At 49.3% G+C, this 25,664-nt stretch overlaps 1 protein-coding gene across 1 annotated transcript in view; it reads left to right on the top strand.

Moving 5' to 3' along the window:
- LOC134396266 (zinc finger protein 271-like) overlaps positions 1–23,970 on the top strand; it is a 29,350-nt gene extending 5,380 nt beyond the window's left edge. Inside the window, exons 4-5 of the mRNA XM_063122687.1 lie at positions 1,601–2,867; positions 22,078–23,970. Of these exons, the coding sequence (XP_062978757.1) occupies positions 1,601–2,867; positions 22,078–22,714 (1,904 nt within the window). The 3' untranslated portion in view covers positions 22,715–23,970. The remainder of the gene's footprint in view (positions 1–1,600; positions 2,868–22,077) is intronic.
- Positions 23,971–25,664: the final 1,694 nt, after the last annotated feature.

The following is a 25,664-nucleotide window of genomic DNA, read 5'->3' as shown; positions in this document are numbered from 1 at the left end:
TTTATTTGTTTACAGTATTTATATACTGCTCTCCATTCAAAATTTCAGTACAAGCTAAAACCAGAATAAAAACACATTAAAATTGTTTTTTAAAAAAAAGCGGGGGGGAAAGAAAAATGCAAAGTGAACCATGGCTGGTCATTAAGGGAAGGCTTCCTGGAAGAACTATGTTTTCAGGAGGCGTTGAAAGGAATATAAAGTTGGCACCTGCCTGACCTCCATAGGCAGGAAATTCCATAGGAGGGGGGCCACCACACTGAAGGCTCTTCCCCTGGTGGATTCCAATCGAAGGATGGGTCTATGTGGAACCACCAGGAGCATGTCCTCGGATGACCTCAGTAACCAGGCAGGTTGATAGGGGAGAAGGCGCTCTCTTAGGTATCCTGGTCCTACGTTGTTTAGGGCTTTGTACACTAGCACGAGAACCTTAAATCTAGGCTGACCATATGAAAAGGAGGACAGGGCTCCTGTGTCTTTAACAGTTCAATAGAAAAGGGAATTTCAGCAGGTGTCATTTGCATATATGGGGAACCTGGTGAAATTCCCTCTTCACCACAACAGTTAAAGCTGCAGGAGCTATACTAGAGTGACCAGATACAAAGGAGGGCAAGGCTCCTGCAGCTTTAACTGTTGTGATGAAGAGGGCATTTCACCAGGTGCTGCAGGCATACAAAAGACATCTGGTGAAATTTCCTTTTCTACTCAGTTGTTAAAGATACAGGGGCCCTGTCCTCCTTTTCATATGGCCACCCTACTTAAACTTGGCTCAGTAGTGAATAGGCAGCCACTGCAGTTCCCTCAGCAAAGGAATTACATGCTGGAAAGGGGCAGCTTTGGACAACAATTGGGCCTTGAAGCATACAAGGAGCCAGTGTAAATGATAAGGGACACTTTTAATGCTAATTAGTTTTTTGTTTTATCACTGTGTGGTTTTTATTGTTCAATTTTTGATGGTACGATACTGGATGTTCACCACTTGGAAACTTTGTGGAAAGTTGAATATCCTTCTGATTAAAGCTCTCTGGGGTTCCTCAGATGGCCCCACCCCCTTTCTCTGGCCCCACCCTCTTTGCCCCGACAACCAATTGGGGTAAAGTATAAAATTGTTTTATACTTTGATTTGCGTCGGATGGTTTTAACTTTTGTGAACCGTCTAGAGCGCTTCGGCTATTGGGTGGTATGGAAATACAGTACATAAATGAATTTTAGGATGCTTTTAGGTTGTTTTTTAGGATGTTTTAACAATGTATACTATGTTTTTAATCTGTATTTTATGTATTTTATACTTACTGCTGTTCCCCGCCTCGATCAAAATGGAGAGGCGGGTAAGAAATAAATTTATTATTATTAATTGTAGTAGTTTTACTAATTAAATTTAATAAATTTAGTAGTTTCCCAGTTTTAGTAATTTTGGCCCCTCCCCTTTATCTTTAGGCCACACCCAGCAATGGAATACAGCCCCCAAGAGTTTCCCCCAAATGGAATTCAACCGTGGGCTGCAGGAGGTTGAACACCCCTAGGCTAAGCTTTGCACTGTTGGGTAGAAACGGACCCCGTCCATCAGAATTCATACAGATCTCCGTCTTGTTCTTGTCTTTAGCAGGTGTCAGCGAGGGATGTATTGAAAATGAGGAGGAAGGAAACCCGAAGCAAGCCGAGATCCACGGAGGGGCGCTTGGAAGAGCTAAAAGGCATCCAAAGATGGGACGAATGTCCAAGAAGCAGCTCAGGGCAAAGATAAAGCGGGAAAGCAGTCCGGTCCAAATAGCAGGCACCTCCGTTGTAAGAGGAGGCGGGGGAGACCCCGACGACACGCCAGTGAGGCCAAAGTTTGAGAGCCCAGACCCCTGCGAGGAGGATGGGGATGATTTCAGCGACAGCTTGGAGTTCTTAATTGACGCTGAGGGCAAACCCCACAAACGGTCAGACTCCAGGGGAATGTCTGGCCAGAGCGCCGGCCTTATAAAACATCAGAGAGCCCCTGAGAGGACCTATCAGTGCTTGAGGTGTGGGGAAAGCTTCTGCCCTAGTTTAAGCTTGGGTGAACATGATCCAATCTGTGAGGAGGAGGAGCCTTATGAATGCTCCGACTGCAGGAGAAATGACGCCTCAGGCTCCGGTCTTATCAAACACGAGAGAATCCACCCGGGAGAGAAACTTTATTCGTGCTTCACCTGCGGAGAAAGCTTCAGCCTGTATTCGAGCCTGATGCAACACGAGCGAACCCACACGGGGGAAGAGTCCCACGTGCCTTTCGACTGCGATAAGCGGTTCCGTCAGAGCCCTCCGCCCTCGGATCAGGGAGACCCAGCGGGGGAGAAGTCTTACAAGTGCCCAACATGTGGGAAGACTTTCAGCAAGAGCTCCGGCCTTCGTTTTCACAAGAGAATCCACACTGGGGAGCGGCCGTACGCCTGCGCCGATTGCGGGAAAAGCTTCAGCCAGAGGTCCAACCTCATCCTGCACGAGAGGACCCACACCGGGGTGAAGCCTTTCCGGTGCCCCGTCTGCGGGAAGAGCTTCCTCCGCAGCTCGGACCTCGTGAGGCACGAAATCACCCACACGGGGGAGAAGCCGTTCACGTGCTCTGAATGTGGGAAGTCCTTCAGGCACAACTCGACCCTCATCGCGCACGAGCGGACCCACACGGGCGAGAAGCCGTACAAGTGCTCTGTCTGCGCGAGGAGCTTCCGCCACCACTCGGGCCTCATCAAACACAAGAGGACCCACACCGGAGAGAGGCCGTACGCCTGCCCGGTCTGCGGGAAAGACTTCACCCAGAGGTCGGGCCTGACGCTGCATATTAGGACTCACACCGGCGAGAAGCCTTATCAATGCTCGGCTTGTGGGAAAAGCTATAGCCAGAGGTCCAAGCTTAAGAAGCACGAGAGAATCCACATGACAGAAAAACTTTCAAACGTGGAGGGCGGCGGGGGGTGGGGGTGGGGTGAAATTCAGGAACCGGTCGGACCATAGTCTGTGTTTCGGAGGTTGTTTCGTATAAGTGGAAGAACGTCATACGCAGGAAAGATTAGATGTGGAGGCTTTGAAGTGCCAGGCCGGACTCCGGTAACACCGAATTGTGTTTCTCAGGGTTTGAACAGGGATGGTGGGTGGGCCTCGCGCCACAAGGAAAAAAGAAGTGTCTCCCGTTAGAATGTTTTTGCTTAAAATATATGTTGCTTTGTGATCTTTTTGGCCCAGCAATTGCGATGCTGGCTTTGTTTACTTATAAACTTGAGTTCTCACTATCTTAACGTGGTTTGATCTCTCACTATACCTCAGCCCCTATTATTTATTTATATAGCACCATCAATGTACATGGTGCTGTACACAGTAAAACAATACCATGGAAGGCCAGGATCTCTTCTCGATCCTCCCAGAGTGCAGGGCACGGAATAACGGGCTCAAGTGACAGGAAGATTCCGGCTGGACATCAGGAAAAACTTCCTGACTGTTAGAGCAGTGCGACGGTGGAATCAGCTACCTAGGGAGGTTGTGGGCTCTCCCACACTAGAGGCCTTCAAGAGGCAGCTGGACAAGCATCTGTCAGGGTTGCTTTAGGGTGGATTCCTGCATTGAGCAGGGGGTTGGACTCGATGGCCTTGTAGGCCCCTTCCAACTCTGCTATTCTGTGATTCTATAAGATGATCTTAGCAGCCGAAGTGATGAATAGAGACCAACGAACTAATGTGAGAGGAATTATTATTACATTTATTTATATCCCGCCTATTCCCCAGTACTGAGACTCAAGGCGGTTTACAACATTAAAACATGTACAGTTAAAACGTATAAATATAATTTACAAAAGTTAAAATAGAATTAAACCTACAGTAAAATTAAAAACAGGTTAAAAAATTTAAAAACTGTAATAGGTTAAATGGCGGGGTGGGGTGAGGTCCAGAGTAGCTCCAAAAGCCTGCTGAAACAAAAAAGTTTTTGCCTGCCTCCGAAAGTGTAGCACAGAGGGACACAGTCTAGCCTCCCTGGGAAGGGAGTCCCAGAGCCTTGAGGCAAGACCAAGAAGGCCCTCTCCCGCGTACCCATCAAGCACGCCTGGGATGTTGGTGGGACTGAGAAAAAGGCCAGTCAGGAGAAGGTTACAATAGTCCAGCTGAGAGTCTTGGCAGAAGAGAGTCTTGGCAGAAGTTTATCTGTCTGACCATGTCAGCATCTCCCGTGTGTGTGTGTGTGTGTGTGTGTGTGTCTATTTAGGGCAGCCTTCCTCAACCTGGGGCGCTCCAGATGTGTTGGACTACAACTCCCAGAATTCCCCAGCCAGCTGGCTGGGGAATTCTGGGAGTTGTAGTCCAACACATCTGGAGCGCCCCAGGTTGAGGAAGGCTGATTTAGGGTGACCCTATGAAAAGGAGGACAGGGCTCCTGTATCTTTAACAGCTGCATAGAAAAGGGAATTTCAGCCGGTGTCCTTTGTATATATGGAGAACCTGGTGAAATTTCCTCTTCATCACCACAGTTAAAGCTGCAGGTGCCCTGCCCTCCTTTAAATCTGGTCGCTCTAGTATAGCTCCTGCAGCTTTAACTGTGGTGATGAAGAGGGAATTTCACCAGGTTCTCCATATATGCAAAGGACACCTGCTGAAATTCCCTTTTCTATGCAGCTGTTAAAGATACAGGAGCCCTGTCCTCCTTTTCATAGGGTCACCCTAGGGCATGGGTTCTCAACAAGGGGGGAATTTTAGGGTTCCAGGGGGGGAACTGGGACCACTATTCAGCAAAATATAATGTCCTGGAGATCATGCCTTCCTACACGTTATTAAAAACGTCCCAGAAAAGTGTCATGTCGTCTGCAAAAGCCAGGCCTTTGCTCTCTTTTCCCTCCCTCCTTCGCAATCCTAGAAGAAAGGCAAATGCTATTTGGGGCTGCATTACTAGAAGTATAGCTTCCAAATCACGTGAGGTACTGGTTCCTCTCTATTCGGCCCTGGTTAGGCCTCATCTAGAGTATTGCGTCCAGTTCTGGGCTCCACAATTCTAGAAGGACGCAGACAAGCTGGAGCGTGTTCAGAGGAGGGCAACCAGGATGTTCAGGGGTCTGGAAACAAAGCCCTATGAAGAGAGACTGAAAGAACTGGGCATGTTTAGCCAGGAAAAGAGAAGATTGAGGGGAGACATGAGAGCACTCTTCAAATACTTAAAAGGTTGTCACCCAGAGGAGGGCCAGGATCTCTTCTTGATCCTCCCAGAGTGCAGGACACGGAATAACGGACTCAAGTTAAAGGAAGCCAGATTCCAGCTGGACGTCAGGAAAAACTTCCTGACTGTTAGAGCGGTACGACAACAGAACCAGTTACCTGGGAGGTTGTGGGCTCTCCCACACTAGAGGCCTTCAAGAGGCAGCTGGACAAGCATCTGTCAGGGATGCTTTAGGGTAGATTCCTGCATTGAGCAGGGGGTTGGACTCGATGGCCTTGCAGGCCCGTTCCAACTTTGCTGTTCTATGATTCTATAAGTTTCAAGCCTCCCATTTAAAGGGGCAACGCAAAGCATGGGAGCTGAGAATGTAAAAGGGGCTACGTGCTTTGCGTTACCCCTTTAAATGGGATTAATATAGGAAAAAAAATAAAAGATTTTCAATATTATATGCATATTATTTGGAATGCAGCTTTTGAGTTAGACTATCTTGGGAAGGGGGGAATTATATTCTGAACAATGGTGAAAGAGGGGAATGGAGCAAAAAAGGTTGAGAACCACTGCCCCTAGAGTATCTCAAGTCCCTGTGTGCGCCTATGTATCTATAACAGGGATGGGGGCAGGCAGACGAGGCATAGCCGTCCCCCATTCACAGCGCTCCCCAAAACTTGCAGCGGCCGGCAGCAAACAAACAGCCATTTTAGCTTGGATGCAAGTTAAATTTGTCCTTTTTTGTTAGCCAAAATTTGGTGGCAACCGCCTGGTTTTTGTTGCTGCTGCTGCCACATTAAGTAGCAACAGGAATACGAGACATGGTTAGGGATGTAGGAGGTGCAAAGAGGTCCCAACTGCCCCCCCCCCCAGTTGCCCGCCCCTGAGAGAAAGGGAGAGATGTGTGTATAGATTAGGGAGGCAGAATCTCTTTCAACCCGAGCGCCCAATTCCACTTTCAAGGACGGGGCTCCTGTATCTTTTAACAGTTGCGTAGAAAAGGGAATTTCAGCAGGTGTCGTTTGTACGCATGCAGCACCTGGTGAAATTCCCTCTTCATCACAGCAGTTAAAGGCTGCGGGAGCCCTGCCCAGAGGAACCAGATACAAAAGAAGATGGATGTATTTTGTATGCTGAAAAGAGTGCCCAAAGGTGCAATCGTATGCATGTTTAGACGGAAAAGAAGTCTTACACCTCCCAGCACACCTGGCTGGGCCATGCTGAGAATTGTACGACTTCTTCCTGTCTGAACATGCCTCGGATTGTGCCCTAGTTCTTCACAAAGACAAGCAGGATCCTGTGCCTGGGAATACGTCATGCAAATGAGTATATTTGCATGATTCCCTTGATTTGGATAACTCCTGGCTGTGCTAGTCGGAGGTGTAGCTCAATTCTTTACTCAACCACGTTTCTGGCTTCTAAAAGACCATCCAGCCCAGCCTTCCTCAACCTGGGGCGCTCCAGATGTGTTGGACTACAACTCCCAGAATGCCCCAGCCAGCTGGGGCATTCTGGGAGTTGTAGTCCAACACATCTGGAGCCCCCCAGGTTGAGGAAGGCTGATCCAGCCTTTGCCAAAGCCTTTCAAGTTGATCTCTGCTGCCATAAGGGCTAGGAACTTGCTTTTAAGGGGAGGAAAACAAATTGCAAAACCTGAGATTGTCAAGAAGCTGACCTCTGTGCCTGCCTACAGTTTCATTATGCACTCCACTCTGTATATACTGGGGGATGTCACCCCAGTTCAAAGAACCTTTGTAAGCTGCCCAGAGAGCTTCGGCTATGGGGCAGTATATAAATGTAAATAACAATAATAACAACAACAACCCTAGCCATGCCTGCTCAGGATTAAGCACCCTTGAACTCAAAGAAGCTTACTTCTATGTAAGAACATAAGAAGAGCCCTGCTGGATCAGACCAAGGGGCCATCTAGCCCAGCACTCTGTTCACACAGTGGCCAACCAGCCATCGGCCAGGGACCAACAAGGCAGGACATGGTGCAACAGCACCCTCCCACCCATGTTCCCCAACTACTGGTGCACACAGGCTTATTGCCTCGAATGCTGGAGATAGCACACAACCATCAGGGCTAGTAGCCATTGACAGCCTTCGCCTCCAGGAATTTATCCAACCCCCCTTTGAAGCCATCCAGATTGGTGGCCATCACCGCATCCTGTGGCAGTGAGTTCCATAACTTAACTATGCGCTGTGTGAAGAAGTCCTTCCTTTTATTTGTCCTGAATCTCCCACCCATCAGCTTCATGGCATGACCCCAGGTTCTAGTATTTTGAAAGCCGGAGAAAAATGTCTCCCTCTCCACATTCTCCAGACGGTGCATAATTTTGTACACCTCTTATCAGGTCTCCCCTCAGCCTCCTTTTTTCCAAACTAAACAATCCCAGCTGTTGTAACCTTCCCTCATAGGGGAGATGCTCCAGCCCCTTCATCATTTTAGCTGCCCTTTTCATAGAATCATAGAATAGCAGAGTTGGAAGGGGCCTACAAGGCCATCGAGTCCAACCCCCTGCTCAATGCAGGAATCCACCCTAAAGCATCCCTGACAGATGGTTGTCCAGCTGCCTCTTAAAGGCCTCTAGTGTGGGACTGGAATGCCTCCAGTGTGGGCACTTTTTCCAGCTCTACAGTATCTTTTTAGCGGTGGTGACCAGAACTGTACACCGTATTCTTATTGTTGGTTTATATGGGAATTGACCTTTGTCAACTAATCAAACGAATTTGAATCCATTCAAACCATGTACTAAAATAGTTCTGAAGGAGAGAAAATTTGATCAGTCATTGTTTTTTTGATGGCCCATTAATACCTCTTCTCTCCCGTTGTCATAAGCACCTGTATTAAAAATAATAATTAAGATTTGTTTTTCTAACTGTTGCCCGATTAATTGGGATACCATTTTAGTCCTTCTGGCGGTTTATTTATTTATTTATTTGTTTTATTTATTTATTACATTTTTATACCGCCCAATAGCTGAAGCTCTCTGGGCGGTTCACAAAAACCGTGTTCTTTATCTTTAACCCAGATTCAGACCAGATAGCCCTTCAAACAGAGGACACCTTCAAAAGAGGGTTGTCCACCGATAGCTCTCCCAAATAGAGGAGTGTCCTTTCTAAACCCTAAGGGGCAGGGCCAAAATACCAAAAGTGCCAGCATATTTTAGTTGCCTCCTGCCAGTCGGTGCCTCAGGAGAGGCGTTTCAACCTATCGGAACGGAGAAAGTACTGCTGGGAAACCAAATGATTGGCGGTTCAGGGGAAAGGGGGCGTGGCTATGGAATGGGGGCAGGGCCAGCTGAGGAAGGCCAGAGGGCTGGGTTTGGTCCCCCCGGGCCTGAGGTTCCACACCCCTGCTTCAGGGGAAGGATTCTCTCCCCGGTCGCCACCTGCCCCACCTTGGACAGCAAAGGCGCTCAGAGCAGACGCCCCCCTCCAGATGTTGGTGCGTACTTGGGCTGATCTGTTGGCCCTGGTTCAGTGCCTCTTGTGATTTTTATTCCATGCTGGTTTTGAGGGTACAGTGGTGGTTCCTTAGAAAACCCCACCAGGGTTCCTGAATGAGGGTGTTGGGAATTGGCAGGGAGGCTTCAGAAGTTACCTTGCTTGTGGACTGTGACCACTAGGCAGCACCACAGCAGACAATGGTGGGGGTTTGCCCTTATGGTCACCCAGGGTCATGGCCAGCGGGGTCTGGGAAGTGTCTTGTGTGAATGCGTATGCCCTAAAACAGCCTTACCCAACATGGTGCCCTTCAGGCATGTTGGACTACAACTCCCATCCTTCAACCAGCATGCCCAATAGCACCAGGGCAGCCTACCCCAACATGGTGCCCTCTACAGATGTTGGGCTACAATTCCCATCATCCTGCAGCCAGTGGGGCCAAGGGCACCAGCGCAGCAGTCCCCAACGTGGTGTCCTTCAAGTGTGTTGGACTACAACTCCCATCATCCTGCAGCCAGTGTGGCCAAGGGCACCAGGGCAGTGGTCCCCAACATGGTGCCCTTTGAGTGTGTTGGACTACAACTCCCATCACCCTGCAGCCAGTGTGGCCAAGGGCACCAGGGCAGCCTTCCCCAACATGGCACCCTCCATGGCTGTTGGACTACAACTCCCATCATCCCCAGCCAGCTGGTGCAGCCACTTGGTACCTCCAGCCAGAGGGAGGGAAAAAACCATATAAAATCTAAAGTCCTCTTACAGCTGCTGATTCACCAAATTCTACCTGAGACATGGTATCTCCAGAGCCAATGTCTCTACTTAACTGAAAGAAAGCTGAACTATGGAACTCCCTGCTACAAGGAAATTATTGTGCCAAAGAACTGAGCATTTGCTTGATGCAGCTGCAATTTCACTGTATCTGTATTGCATTTTAATTTTGGGTTTTGTTCTTACACTGCAAGCCCAGGCATACCTACTCAGAAGCAAGCCTCCTTCAGTTCAAGGGGACTTATTCCCACATAACTGTGTATATGACTGCAGCCTTACTGCGCAATCCTAAACATGTCTGCTCATGAGCAAGCCCCGTTGAATTCCATGGGGTTTGCTCCCAGGGAAATGGGAAGTTTAGGCTACGATCCTATGCCCACTTCCCAGAGAGATCAGCAGGACTTATTTCTGAGTAGATATGTACAGGATTGCACCCTTCGTTTCGTATTGGTTCTTAATTTTGGGATTTGTTTGATGGAAAGATGGGGCAAACATCTTTTTAAATAAATAAAATAAAAGATGGGTTGGTTGGTTTATTTGAAAAAGGCTCTGGAACCCTGGTTGTATCCAATGTCAGTCTAACAAATCCCATCCCTTTCAATGGATCTACTCTAAGTAGGACTAACACTGAATACAACCACTGGCTAGGAAATTTTAAAACCTAAAGAAATTCAGATTCAGTTCATATGTTCCAGTGGGGTGGCCAAGTTAATCTATTGCAGCAAAACCAACTTCTTCTGGGACCTTAAATATGAACAGAAGCACATGTGGACTACATCCCCCTTAAGAACAGTGGCCAAACAGCCATCGATAAACAAGGAGGACATGGTGCAATACCACCCTCCCGCCCATGTTCCCCAGCAACTGGTGCACAGAGGCTTATTGCCTCGAATACTGGAGATGGCACATAACCATCAGGGCTAGTAGCAATTGATGGCCTTCGCCTCCAGGAACTTATCCACCCCCCTTTTAAAGCCATCCAGATTGGTGGCCATCTTGTGGTAGTGAGTTCCATAATTTAACTATGTGCTTCACCAGATGCATGGAGTAGTGTGGAGAATTTCAGTTATATATGCCGTAAATTAGGGTGACCATATGAAAAGGAGGACAGGGCTCCTGCATCTTTAACAATTGCATAGAAAAGGGAATTTCAGCAGGTATTATTTGTATATATGGAGAACCTGGTGAAATTCTGTCTTCATCACAACAGTTAAAGCTGCAGGAGCTATACTAGAGTGACCAGATTTAAAAGAGGGCAGGGTGCCTGCAGCTTTAACTGTTGTGATGAAGAGGAAATTTCACCAGGTTCTCCACATATACAGATGACGCCTGCTGAAATTTCCTTTTCAATACAACTGTTAAAGATACAGGAGCCCTGTCCTCCTTTTCATATGGTCACCATACGTAAATATATTGCGGGACAGAGAGGGGGAAATTGTAAACTGAGGTCAGGAAATTCAGAAAATGCTGACAGTGACCATCACATTTTTAAAAACGGCTGTTCATAAAACACTTGGTGCTGCTAAGACAAAATCCCGCCAATAGGAAAGCCAACTCACACGTGTAGCGTGAGAAAAGAGAGCCAGTGCGGTGCAGTGGTTAGAGCATTAGACTGGGACTTGAGAGATCTGGATTCTAATCCCTACTCCGTCACAAAGCTGACTGGGTGACTTTGGGCCAGTCACCGACTCCGAGGCTGAGTTCGGACGACACGCTATTCAACGGTTGTTTCCCATTCTGTTCCTATTACCACCTCCGCCTCCCTTACCTCACAGGGTTGTTGTTGTGACGATAAAAATGGAGGGGAGGATCATGTGAGCCACCTTTGAGATCCTTGCAAAAGGAAGAAAGGCAAGATGAATTTTAAACCTAAGAATTTAGGTTAAATTTTAAACCTAAGAATTTAGGTTAAAATTCATCTGGCCTACCAAAATGAATTTTAAATTTAAGAATTTAAAGATGCTGTGACTGTTATTTTAATATTGTATTGTTTTTATATGCTCTTTTATCTAATTTTATGTATTATATTTTATTTAGTGTTGTTCCCTGCCTCGATACAAAGGAAGAGGCGGGTAATAAATAAATATATTATTATTAATATTAATAATAATAATTTTGTAAACTGCCCAGAGAGCTTCAGATATTAGGCAGAATAAAAATGCAATAAATAAAGATGATGATGATGATGATGATAATAATAATAATAATGCCCTCTTCCACTCTTACTCCCCAGCGATTGGTGTCGTAGAAGGGAAGAGTTCGGGTTCCTTGCAAGAGGAAAAAAAGTTGGGATATAAATATAATAACAATTATAATCATAATAGTCATGGAGCGGGGGTGGGAGAATCCTTTCTCCTGATTCAAGACTCAGGCGATAGATGTAAACCTGTTTGGCATTACAGCTCAGTTCACACGTGGTCGGCTTCCAGGCCTTGAAAGAGTTAAGGAGAGCGAGCGAGCATGGGTGTATGTGAGCGTGTGAGTGCCCATATGGGCGCGCACGCGTGTGTATGTGAAAGGTCCCTTCCTGCCCCGCCTCTCGCCTTCGCATGGTGGCAAAGGGGGCACCTGGAGTGGAGATCCTGTGCCGATTTCCCGGCGAGATCACCCCCAAAGGAGGTAAGGGTAGCAGGAGGAAACCCCCCCCCCCTTTCATATGGGTCAGGGGGGAAACTGCCTGTGCGTTTGCAGGCCTGGGAAAATGGGGGTTGCGGGTTCCCACGCTGCGAAGCCCCCAAATAAACTGCAAATTTGGGTATTTGCTTTGTTTGATTATGGCCAGGGAGGGAGATGTCTGTCTGTCTGTCTTTATTTCTTTCTCAATCCGGAGTGGTTGTAAACTAGAGTACAGATTGGCGCGTTTGTGGTTTAGGTTTTTCCTCTCTCCTTTGTGCCTCTATCGCCTCCGGCTTGGATCCAGATTCTGCTAGAGGAAGAATTTGGGGGATCCCCCCCACCCAGCTCGTCCCATTCGGCAGGGTCTCCGGCCTCTCCAGCCCCACTTCCTTGGGGCTGGAGGGGACTGTCGTAGCAAGGAGCCTGCAGGGAAGTCCACTTCCGCCGCCGGTTTGAATCCAGATTTAATCTGGATCCAAACCAGATTAAATGTGCGGAGAGAAATAGGAAGCTGCCTCAGGCCAGGCCAGACTATTGCTAGCCCCGCGTTGTCCACCGAGACTGGCAGCCAGGACGATGCGACTTGATCCATTATTTCTTTTTAAAACTGTCGGGAATCGAACCCAGGACTTCTGAATGCAATGCAGAGCGACGGCCCCTTCCCCGGAGAAAATCTGCTTTTGCTTTTGTCTTTTTTAATTTTTAAAAATACAGCTGGGTTTTAAGCCTGTCTATTCAGACCAGCTTTCCCCATCTTCTTAGCCTCCAGACATGTTGGACTACAATTCCCATAATTCCTAGCCAGCATGGAGGCCACGAGTAAATGGACAGGCATCCATCATTCTATCAATTAGTTATGTATTACTTTTTATATGTTTTAATCCGTTTTATGTATTTTATAATATTGTGTGGGGATGATAGGAGTTGGAGAATAAACCAGCGTAGCTGGAAGTTTAGGAAAAGCTGCTATAAATAAAAAGAACAAAAGTAGTTGTGTCAGCCATTTAAAAAGTGCCCAAATCCATATCAGTGTAATACCTTTATTAGGGCCAACTCAAAGATCAGAAAAATGTACAAGCTTTCGAGACCTCCAGATCTCTTCATCAGGCAAGAAGCTTTAAAAAAGTAGGTGGAGAAAACAGGATTTGTGAGGCATTTGTGAAAGGCTGATGGGATGTTATAATCGGGGTAAAATCCAACATAAGACCCATTTGGAATACACCCATTAAAATTAATGGGGCTTTGGTTAGTCACAACTAACTTAAATCCCATTCCTTTCAATGGGTCTGCTGTAAGTAGGATTTACGTTGAATTTAACCTAGGGCATTTCCATAGGAGTCTGAAGATGATATGGAAGAGGATGAGGAAGGAGACACACCAACCCCCAGCCAACCTGATTTTTTAACGCCTTGCTCGATGAAGAGACCTGGAGATCTCGAAAACTTGCCCATTGTTTGTGATCTTTGAGTTAGTTTGTTTATCCATTTATTACATTTCTAATCCGCCCGATAACCAATGTTCTTGTTATTAAGATGGTTTCATAATGGTATTACACTGTATAGATTTTGAAATAAATCGAAAGGTGTTTTTTTTTAAAAAAAGGACTTGGCTAACATTTGCATTTCTCAGTCACAGGGAGAGCTGTTCTTGTGTGAGTTGAGGGCCCTCTGATATTTGTTTCTGAAGCCCAGCCATGGGGACCGTCTCCTCAACGGCACAGAATTTGGCCTGTTGAACTAATTTAGATGATGAATCTGTGGGGCCGTGAAGTCCGATGGCTTGCCCTACGAGGAGGCATTTTGAGAGGACCTGTGAGCCCGAGCTGAGGTGTGGACATTGTAAATAAAACAAGAAAAATATGAATACCAGAGGTCACGTCTGGTGGGGAAAAAGAGAGTAGCCGAACGGGGATCCGTAAATGATTCGATTTTTGGCTGTATTTGAGGAGAAGTCAAAGCCAGGAATGAAAGTTGAGGGGCTGGACCCAAAGGATCCTGGGCCAAGAGATGGATCGAAGGAGGAAGAAGCAGGAGAAGAGGAGGAGAAAACTTCACAGGTCATTCAATGCGGAACCGCAGAGGACGGACTAAGATGGCCGACGTTGCCACAGGTGAAGCGGGAACCGGACGATGAGCTGTCAGAGCACTGGGAAGCTCAGTGGCAAGAATTCCTGAAGGCCACGCCGTCCCTTCGCTCGAGACTCGAGGACCCGCCGATGCCGGAGCGCTCGCTGTGGAGCGACACGGAGGCCTTCCTCGCTTCGTTCGAGGGCGCGGCTGACGTCCGGTGCTGGTGGGCACGAGGCGAGTGGGTGTCCCGTCTTGCGCCTGCTCTCGGAAGAGAAGCGGAGCGGACCTCCGGATGCGTGGACACCGGCGAGGTGGGGTCCCCCAGGAAGGTTGGAGGCGACTCCGTGGGGGCAGAAATGCAGGACCCGCAACTGTGCTCCCAGAAGGCCGAGGGGCTCCAAGAGGTTTGCTGCAGGCTGAGGGAACTTTGCCAACAGTGGCTTAAGCCCAAGTCGCCCATGGAGGAGCAGGTGCTGGAGCTGGTGATTCTGGAGCAATTCCTCTCCATCCTGCCGCTGGACATGCAGAGCTGGGTCAGGGAACGCCGGCCAGAGGCGTGCACCCGGGCGGTGGCCCTGGCAGAGGCCTTCCTGCGGAGGCGCCGAGAAGCCGAGAGACGGGAATTGGAGGTGAGAGCGTTTGGCCCTGACGAGGGAGGACCAGAAGAGGGTATGATCTCATCGGCACCCTGGTGCCCTCCAGATGTTTTGGGCTTCAACTCCCATCAGCCCCAGACAGCGGCCCCGTTCAGAAGACACCTTCAACCATGACTTTAACCACGGTGGTTAAGCCGGAGAGAAAAGCTGTGTTCAGAAGACATCTTAAACCACGTCTTTAACCATGGTGAATAACGCAAAAAGACTTATTCACCATGGTTAAAGTCATGGTTTAAGATGTCTTCTGAACACAGCCTGGCTTTCTGGTTTAAGCACCATGGCTAGATTCATGGTTTAAGCAGCCTTCCTCAACCTGGGGCGCTCCAGATGTGTTGGACTGCATCTCCCAGAATGCATTCTGGGAGATGCAGTCCAACACATCTGGAGCGCCCCAGGTTGAGGAAGGCTGGTTTAAGGTGTATTCTGAATGGGGCCAGTATGGCCAATGGTCAGGAATGCTGGGAGTTGTGGTCCCAAAATAATTTGAAAACGCAAGGTTGAGAAAAACTGGGCTACAGAGACGATGAACGTCTTGGATGGTGGAGTGCCGAACAGAATGGGTATTGTCAGTTTGCGGCGCTGAGGGCCCTTGGCCAAGATACTAGGGTGACCATATGGAAAAGAGGACCGGGCTCCTGACTCTTTAACAGTTGTATTGAAAAGGGAATTTCAGCAGGTGTCCTTTGTATGCATGCAGCACCTGGTGAAATCCCCTCTTCATCATAATAAAGCTGCAGGAGCCCTGCCCTCTTTTGTATCTGGTCAGGGCTCCTGCAGCTTTAACTGTTGTGATGAAGAGGGGATTTCACCAGGTGCTGCATGCATACAAAGGACACCTGCTGAAATAAATTCCCTTTTCTATACAACTGAATAAAGAGTCAGGAGCCCGGTCCTCTTTTCCATATGGTCACCCTACAAGTTACGCTCTACGGGGCCTCTTCCTCAGTGAGCCTCCCTTGTCACCACCATTGCCATTAGCTGCTCTTTCCCCACTTCCTCTTTCCCATCATGGTTTCCGCTTGCTTGGCAGGCAGAGAGTTGAGGGAGCAAAATGGCCGTGGCGTTTCCTGCTCTTCTTTCTCACAACCACCTTTGTCTGGACCATGTACATTGATGGTGCTATATAAATTAATAATAGTAATAATAATAATAATAATAATAACAATAATAATAATAATAATAATAATAATACAGAGCAAGAGGCGGGTGAACAAGCAGGTTGCCAGGGGGAAGAGGAGGAGTAACTCCAGGGGGCGCTAGTCAGTGGGTCCCTGCTGGAATGTCGGCCCTCAGCAGAGGCCCCGTCATGTCTACCTGTGACGCCGGCCCTGATGACCTGACCATGTACCCCCTTCCCCCATAGAGGTGAATGGCCCCCTGTCCCACCTGACCCTACTTTCTCTGTGGAGAGCAAAATCAGGTTTAATTTGTTGTATCGAATCTCATCGGAGCCGTGGAGAAGTGAGCTTTCCTTCTCTCTGCCGAGCTGCTCCGCCTGCCACGTTCTCTTTCCCGGTCACTCTGGCGTGTGACCAAGAGACGAAAGCGAGGAGCTGGCTTTGACGCGTGGGCAAGCGAAAGCCTGCCAGCGTGGCGTAGTGGCTAGAGCGTGGGACTGGGAGTTGGGAGATCTGGGTTCTAGTCCCCACTCAGTCATGGAAACCCACTGGGTGACTTTGGGCCAGTCACAGACTCTCAGTCCAACCCACCTCACAGGGTTGTGTTTTGCGAGGATAGAAATGAATCATAGAATAGCAGAGTTGGAAGGGGCCTACAAGGCCATCATGTCCAACCCCCTGCTCAGTGCAGGAATCCACCCTAAAGCATCCCTGACAGATGGTTGTTCAGCTGCCTCTTGAAGGCCTCTAGTGTGGGAGAAGAGCCCACCACCTCCCTAGGTAACTGGTTCCATTGTCATACTGCTCTAACAGTTAGGAAGTTTTTCCTGATGTCCAGATACCGTATTTCTTCGATTCTAAGACGCCATCGATTCTAAGGCGCACCCCATTTTAGAGATGTTTATATGGGGGAAAAATATTCTGCCATGCATGGGGAGCGAATTGCAGGCAGGTAAGGGAAGAGATGTGGGTGGGGGCCAACCGAGGAGCACGTGCAAGGGCCCGGAGGCTTTACCAGCTGCCACCACTTCTTGCAGGGAGCAAGAAGGGAGCGGGAGGGGGTGGTTCGCGAGGCGCAGCTGCAAGTCCCAGAGCGCGTCCTGCCCGCACCCCAGCCCAGAAACTCACCTCCCTGGCGTCGCCTCCATCTTCCTGGCCGGCGCTGCTGCTCCTCCTCTGCTGCACAGAACCAGCAGCCACAAGAAGCCAGCGGCGCCCGCCCGCCTCGGACAACCCTCCGCGAGCCCTGCAGCACCCGCCCGTCTGCCCCGGCCCCTTGCGCAAGGCGAGGCATGCGCCAGGCCTGACCCGAACGGAGCCGCATAGCCATGCCCACTAGGCCCAACCGGGCCGGCTGTGCTCGTGGTGCGGCGGGCAGGGCCCGCTTAGGGCTCGGAGCTCCATTGGTGTGTGTGTGAGCCCGGTTAGCTCTGGGGAGCACAAATAGGCCCAGGGCAGCCGCGGATCGTCGCTGAGGCCCCCAATCGGGCCAAGCACATTCCCCAGCCTACATGGTGAGTGCAGAGCTGCTTAGGTGCTCAACAAGCCCTTGAGCCACCTGGGCATCGAGAGCAGGGTGGAGGGATAACAGCGCACTTTGCAGGCAATTCTAAAACGCCATTGATTCTAAGACGTAGCCCGTTTTTAGAGATGTTTATATTGGGGAAAAAGTGCGTCTTAGAATCGAAGAAATACGGTAGAATCTGGCTTCCTTTAACTTCAGCCTGTTATTCCGTGTCCCGCACTCTGGGAGGATCGAGAAGAGATCCTGGCCCTCCTCTGTGGGACAACCGTTTAAGTTCTTTCAGTCTCTCCTCATAGGGCTTTGTTTTGAAGAGGAGGAGGATTATGTACGCCGCCTTGGGTTCCTTGGAGGGAAAAAGGTGGGATATAAATGCAATAAATAAATAAATAATAATTAAAATCCCAAGGCTGAATCGGAAGAATTGGAAGTACCCTCCCGGGGCATCTCTCTGGTCCAGCCCTCTGCCAAGGCAGGAAGTCCGTTGCCGCAGACCAGCTCCAGCTGTTCTCCCCACCCGCCACGCTGCTCCTTCGTTTCTTATGGCACTGTCCTCTTCCCCGTCCCAGGAAAGCAAAGCAGCAGCCGTGGGGGGCTTGCCACTTAGTTGGGCCGCTTTGTTTACTTCAAGGTGGGGGCCGTTGTCATTTTTCAAGATGGCGGCACCTGGCGGCAAACAACGCTGCCACTCTAGCCCCTTGGCCGTATCTTATTATTATTATTATTATTATTATTATTATTATTATTTATTTATTTATATAGCACCATCAATGTACATGGTGCTGTACAGATAACACAGTACATAGCAAGACCCTGCCGCAAAGGCTTTGTGAAGTCCTAGCAGGGATAGCAAGGTGATGGAGAATGGGGGGCAAGGAAAGATAGGAGGGATCCCTCAACCCCCCTCTTCCCCCTGCACCAGTCTAGCTAAAGCAGGGGTGAACACCTCAGGCCCAGGGGCCAAATCTGTCATTCAGGGTTCCGCTGCCGGCCATGCCCCTTTCCCCCTAGCCAATTGTTTGGTGATTTCCCCAACATTTGTGAAGTTTTCTTCTCAGGGCCGGCCCTACCAAGAGGCAGAGTGAGGTAGTTGCCTCAGGCAGCAAATTTGAGGTGTCATAAAATGGCAGCAAATTGTTAGTGGTCGACCTTGTTGATATTGTATTTCTACCGATATGGATGAGGGGAGAGGCGCTTATGGTGTTTTTTGCCACACGTACCAAAACAATACAGCTGCCTTTGGATTTGGGGGGAGGGCACCATTTGCCGCTCTGCCTCAGGCAGCAACATGTCTTGGGCCGGCCCTGTTTCTTCCCCGTTCTAAAAGGTTCAAATGCCTCTCCTGAGGTTTGGTTACTGGCAGCAAGAGCTTTAAGCTAAAAACATACGGGTAGGGTGACCCTATGGAAAGGAGGACAGGGCTCCTGTATCTTTAACAGTTGCGTAGAAAAGGGAATTTTAGCAGGTGTGATTTGTAGGCATGCAGCACCTGGTGAAATTCCCTCTACATCACAACAGTTAGAGCTGCAGGAGCCCTGCCCTCTGCCATATCTGTTGTGATGAAGCAGGAATTTCACCAGGTGCTGCATGCCTACAAGTCACACCTGCTGAAATTCCCTTTTCTTTACAACTGTTAAAGCCCTGTCTCATTTTCCATATGGTCACCCTAAGAGGGCAGGGCTTCTGCGGCTATAACTGTTGGGATGAAGAGGAAATTTCTGCAGGTGCTGCATGCCTACAAAGGACACCTGCTGAAATTCCCTTTTCAATATAACTGCTAAAGATTCATGAGCCTTGCCCTCCTTTCCATATGGTCACCCTAAGGGGTGGGGAACCTGCGGCTCGCTCTGGAGGTTGTCAGAGTTCAGCTCCCATCATCCCCAAACCAGGAGGTTGAGTGGCCTGGATGATGGGAGTGGTTGTCTAACTGGAGGGCCACAGCTCCCCCGCTCCTGGTTCAATTCTGTTCTGGATGGCCAGCGAATCTCCTGCTGAGAAGCGTCTTCCCTACACTGGCACCTTTCCAGAGATGTGATACAACCCACCCTCATCTCCAGCCAACAAAACATTGGCTCGCTTGCCGAGGCTGATGGGAGTTGTAGTCCAAGAACACAACTGGAAAGCTCCCATGTTCTCCAAGCTGCCATAGCCTGTAGCTTTTACTGTTTCAGCCTTGCTCCCCTGCTTTGAACGAGAGCTTCACTCCTGCTGCTGCTGTTGCAGGTCTCGGGACCCTTTGGAACGGCGGCCATGAACTTCCCCGCAGCAGAGTGGATGCTTCCTAACATCTGGCACAGGCATCTCAGCAAGGGGGGCAAGCCAGAGGGCAACGGGGACTCCAACTTGCCGGGTAAGGATCCGAGCATGAAATCTGGCACTAGGGACAGAATTCAGCATCTTGAGAATTCCGTGTGCAGCTTTTCGTTTTGTTTTTTGACGAGCAAGTTTCTAGCCCTTAAGGCTGTGAAGACCATCCCAAATGGTGATCCCTCAGGTATACACAAGTGGACGTTCCAATGATATGAAAGAGTTAAATGAAACCAAATTTTATTGTTTAGCGCTTCCTTTCTTTTTTTTAAATGCCAGAACGAAGAACTGGATTTTCACAGGCATTAAAATCTGGTCGAGGCTGATCTTCTTCTAAAAATAATAATTTAAGTTGGATCTGCAATGAAATGTTGCAGCATACAGTACAACTGTTCAGGATTCCAGGCCTTTTTCAGGATACTCCATCCCATTTCCTCTCCCCCCCCCCTCAGTTTTCCTTTCTGTCTCCTTGAACAGCCAGTCATCATTATTATTATTATTATTATTATTATTATTATTATTATTTATTGCATTTATATACCACCCCATAGCTGAAGCTCTCTGGGCGGTTTACAAAGATTAAAACACGGAACATTAAAAACAAATATACAAAATTTAAAAGCATAAAAGCAGATTACATACAATATCCATCTATTCTGGGTCAGTTAAATTATGTGGCTAACTCCAGGGATTTGATAACCTTTTGCCCGGTTATCTTTTCAATTTCTTTAAATATTAAATGCCAAAAAACTTTTATTTTAGCACAGTGCTACCACATAGAATCATAGAATAGCAGAGTTGGAAGGGGCCTACAAGGCCATCGAGTCCAACCCCCTGCTCAATGCAGGAATCCACCCTAAAGCATCCCTGACAGATGCTTGTCCAGCTGCCTCTTGAAGGCCTCTAGTGTGGGAGAGCCCACAACCTCACCAGGCAACTGATTCCATTGTCGTACTGCTCTAACAGTCAGGAAGTTTTTCCTGATGTCCAGCCGGAATCTGGCTTCCTTTAACTTGAGTCTGTTATTCCGTGTCCTGCACTCTGGGAGGATCGAGAAGAGATCCTGGCCCTCCTCTGTGTGACAACCTTTCAAGTATTTGAAGAGTGCTCTCATGTCTTCCCTCAATCTTCTCTTCTCCAGGCTCAACATGCCCAGTTCTTTCAGTCTCTCTTCATAGGGCTTTGTTTCCAGACCCCTGACCATCCTGGTTGCCCTCCTCTGAACACGCTCCAGCTTGTCTGTGTTGTCATGTGTTGTGTGTTCCCCCCAGGCTTGCTGATACCATCATCATCACATTTACATGCCATCCCACAGCCAAAGCTCTCTGGGCGGTTTACAAAGATTAAAACCCTAATGTTAAAAACCGATATACAAAATTTAAAAGCATAAAAAGCGTAAGGTCATGGTCTTGTGTGGCGCAGAGCAGTAAAGCAGCAGTTTCTGCAGCTGAAACTCTCCCCACGGCTTGAGTTCGATCCCACCGGAAGCTGGTTTCAGGCAGCTGGCTCGGGTCGACTCAGCCTTCCATCCTCCTGAGGTCGGTAAAATGAGTACCCAGTTAGCTGGGGGAAAGGTAATAACGACTGGGGAAGGCAACGGCAAACCACCCCGCTATAAGGCCTGCCAAGAAAACGTCAGCGAAAGCTGGCGTCTCTCCAAGAGTCAGTAATGACTCAGTGCTTGCACGAGAGGTTCCTTTCCTTTTTCATGGTCTTGACCTGGTGCCGAAACGATAACAATGTTAGCACCAGGCAAGCTAACAGGGAGGTTGTTCCATCATTGGGGGGCCACCACTGAAAAGGCCCTCTCCCTTGTTGCCATCCTCTGAGCTTCCCTCGGAGTAGGCACCCGGAGGAGGCCCTCTTGTGCGTGGATGGTGCCATTTGGGCTATCTAAGCAACAGCAGAGCTTCAGTTATTGGCCGGTGTAGAAATGTAATAAATAAATAAGCGGCACTCACAGCCTGAACATTGGAGATAGAGGGAGTTGAGTCAGTTCGCCCTTTGAGAGACATCCCAGCTGTCCTTGCTACAGGTCAATAAGTCACGTCATGACTCTGTTATATTCCAGACGGGCGGAGAAGCGAGAATGAGAAGAATTCCCCGCTCAAAAGGGGCGAGCAGGTGACGTCGCCACGACAGGCCAAGGAGAACGTGGCCCAGCGTTGCCATCAGGGGGAGCCCTCTAAGAACCCAGAGAGATCAGAGAGGAGACAAGAACCCCTCAAAGGGACGGGCGCAAACCGATGGGCCGTTTACAGCGGAGGGAACAACTTGGACGGCGACCTCGGCGCGGCGAGGAAACAGCGGCGATTTTGCAAGGACGAGCGGGAGGAGCTCTCGGATCCGTGGCCGGATCAGACCGCGGAAACGAATCCCGGCGTGAAACTCTACAATTGTGCCGAGTGTGGGAAGAGTTTCTCCCGCAGCTCGAACCTCGTCAGCCACCAGAGGACCCACGCGGGCGAGAAGCCCTACAAGTGCTCCGACTGTGGCAAGGGTTTCACCCGCAGCTCCAACCTCATGAACCACCAGAGGACCCACACGGGCGAGAAGCCCTACAAGTGCCTGGACTGTGGGGAGAGTTTCTCCCGCAGCTCGCAGCTCATCAGCCACCGGAGGATCCACACGGGCGAGAAGCCCTACCAGTGCGCCGAGTGCGGGAAGTGCTTCAGCTTGCGCTCGCTCCTCATCCGGCACCAGAAGATCCACACGGGCGAGAAGCCCTACCAGTGCGCCGAGTGCGGGAAGAGGTTCATCGAGAGCTCCGAGCTCATCACGCACGAGAGGACCCACACGGGCGAGAAGCCCTACAAATGTGCTGTGTGCGGCATCAGCTTCTGCCAGAGCTCGAACCTGCTGGCGCACGCCCGGACCCACACCGGGGAGAAGCCCTACCGGTGCGCCAGCTGCGGCAAGAGCTTCAGCCGGAGCTCGAACCTCATCGTGCACGAGAGGACGCACACGGGCGAGAAGCCGTACGAGTGCTCCTTCTGCGGGAAAGGCTTCAGCCAGAACTCCCGCCTGATCAGTCACAAGAGAATCCACGCCAGAGAAGCCGCGTGAGGAGACGCTCGCGTTGCGAGGAGCCTGCCTGCAAACGGTCCCGAGGACGAAGCGGAGAAGTGACTTTCGGAGCTCCAAATCTGTTACCCATAAGAGTATTTATGCAGAGCAGGAGTGGGCAACGTGCAGACACGTGGGGCCTGCAGCACCCCCAATGCGGCCTCCCTGCTCCTCCAGCCGAATTTGGTCCGACCAGCGCTTGATAAAAAAATATTATTTGGGTGTCCATTGATGCTACAGAGTGCAAAAGGGTCAAACCTAGCTTGCAAGTAAGCTAAATTTGACCATTTTGGCACTCGGTAGCAGCTACGGATGCCATTTCCCCCTAAAAGATTATGGGGACGACAACCCTGCATCCCACTGGTTCTCAGCTGTGAAAATGCGCTCCGGAATTGTCCCCCCCGATGTAGAAAAGTATTGTAAAACAGGGGTGGGGGGGAACCTGTCGCCCCCAGGTGTTTTTGGACTGCAAACCCCATCATCCAGTGTGGTGTAGTGGCTAAAGTGTTGGGCTGGGAGTCGGGAGATCCGGGTTCTAGTCCCCACTCAGCCATGGAAGCTCAGTGAGTGACTTTGGGCCAGTCACAGATCCTCAGCCCAGCCTACCTCACAGGGTTGTTGTTGTGAGGATAAAATGGAGAGGAGAAGGATTATGGGTTCCTTGGAGAAAAAAAGGCGGGAAATAAATAATAATAGATAATCATCCCTGACTATTGGTCATGCTGGCTGAGGAAGATGGAGCTCCAACATCTGAGTGGCCACCAGTCCTAGGGTGACCATATGGAAAGGAGGACTGGGCTCCAGTGCCCATCAGCTCCAGCCAGCACGGCCGATGGTCAGGGATGTTGGGGGCAAGGTTGACCATGTGGAAAGGAGGATAGGCTTCTGCATCTTTAACAGTTGTATACAAAAGGGAATTTCAGCAGGTGTCATTTGTAGGCATGCAGAACCTGGTGAAATTCCCTCTTCATCACAAGAGTTAAAGCTGCAGGAGCTCTGCCCTCTTTTGTATCTGGTCATGCTGGGCAGGGCTCCTGCAGCTTTACATGTTGCAACAAATTACACCTGCCGAAATTCCCTTTTCTACAGAACTGTTAATGTTACAGGAGCCCGGTCCTCCTTTCCATATGTTCACCCTACTTTTGAGATTAGTTCCAAAGCCGCACATTTCTCACCTTACTTCAATGATTCTTGTGAATGCTGTGTGTGGATCACGGCCTCCACTGAGCTGCTTGTGAAATTCATGTGATTATTTTTTTTAAAAAAAAGACAATGTCAACATTCACTTGTTGTTGTGTTTTTATTTGCTCTGGTGGGGCTCCTTAAAAACCAGTTACAAGTTTGATTGATTCGATTTGGCTTCTTTCAGGGGTTTGCTGAAATGCCTCATGGACGTTCAAAAGAGATTCTTAGTATAATTGAATAAAAGGCCAATGGGAAAAAAAGCCCCCATAGCAACAGAGTTTTTCTCCCTTAATCACTAATTCCCCCATCAGCAGCACTTCTGCAAAAAATGACAGGAGGTGGTTTTTGCACCATGGAACAGGGGCTGTAGAATAGCATAAAAGGTGTCAGAAGGGGGCCAGAATCCCCTCTTAGAATCGTAGACTAGCAGAGTTGGAAGGGGCCTAAAGGCCATCAAGTCCAACCCCCTGCTCAATGCAGGAATCCACCCTAAAGCATCCCTGACAGATGGTTGTCCAGCTGCCTCTTGAAGGCCTCTAGTGTGAGAGAGTCCACAACCTCCCTAGGTAACTGGTTCCATTGTCGTACTGCTCTAACAGTCAGGTAGTTTTTCCTGATGTCCAGCCGGAATCCAGCTGCCTGTAACTTGAGCCCGTTATTCCGTGTCCTGCACTCTGGGAGGATCGAGAAGAGATCCTGGCCCTCCTCTGTGTGACAACCTTTCAAGTTTTAAGAGTGCTATCGCACATCTGTTTTGGAAGCGGAGCTGATTCCAGGATTTATCACCTGCCTTTCTATAACAAACCCACTCAGGGCAACTTACAAAAGTATCTTATGACTCGAGTGAAAAATGTCGCAAAATATATCTCCGCAAGCCACAGATAAGCCATGATATGCCTGGATGTCAAAGACCAGCCAGTTTCACACGTAACAACCCATGGTTGCCGGGGCTGCGTGGGAATGAGCAAATGCGTTGCCTCCTGCCTGCTTCCACTTCACTTCTTGTTCAGCAAGCAACCCAGGAATGCTCAGTTCCTGGGTTGTTTGATTCAATGTCTAAACCCGGAATTCTGTGTTGTCAAGGAACAAACAACCTAGAGTTTGAACGCATGGTTCCTTGTTGGGTTAAAACTCTGGATTGTTTGTCCCTTGACAACCCAGAGTTCTGGGCTTGGAAATTGCTCGCTCTCACCCGGCCCCAACAACCCATGGGTCAAAAAAACCCTGTGCGAACCACGTCAACTTTTCCTCCCGCAGGTACCTGCCCCGACTCTTCTAGATGACCTCACTGAATGACGTTTGGCAGGTGGCTTCAAGAGACAGGGCCTTCTCGGTTGGGGCACCCTATTTATGGAAGGCCCTCCCCCACAGGTGGAGGGCGGCTAGTTGAGGAAGGGTGCTGTACCCTTTTGAGATCTCGGGTGAAAAATCTATCTCAACCAGGGTTGGAGCAGCCTGTTTTGGACTACAGCTCCCATAACCCCCTGCTCATAGGTCATGCCAGATGGGCTTGATGGGAATTGCTGTCCAGAAAATCTGAACGGCATCAAGCTGCCTATACTTGCCCTAGATATTTGTACTAGAGATGCCAGGACTGCGCCCAGAGCATTAAACATGTGAAGGCCCACATGTTACACTACACTGTTCCTGCCAATCAAGGAGGTGACTCAATATTTTAAGTGGGGTGTGCCTCCCTACTGTGATTCCAGTAAGCCCTGCCCACCTGGAAGCTGGCTCCACCCTCTCACAGGCATTGGTTCTCCTA

The sequence above is a fragment of the Elgaria multicarinata genome, chromosome 3, assembly GCF_023053635.1.
Source record: "Elgaria multicarinata webbii isolate HBS135686 ecotype San Diego chromosome 3, rElgMul1.1.pri, whole genome shotgun sequence".
In the NCBI taxonomy this organism is placed as follows: domain Eukaryota; kingdom Metazoa; phylum Chordata; class Lepidosauria; order Squamata; family Anguidae; genus Elgaria; species Elgaria multicarinata.
Note: the sequence above shows the minus strand (reverse complement) of the source record. Positions and strands in the feature narration are given on the sequence as shown.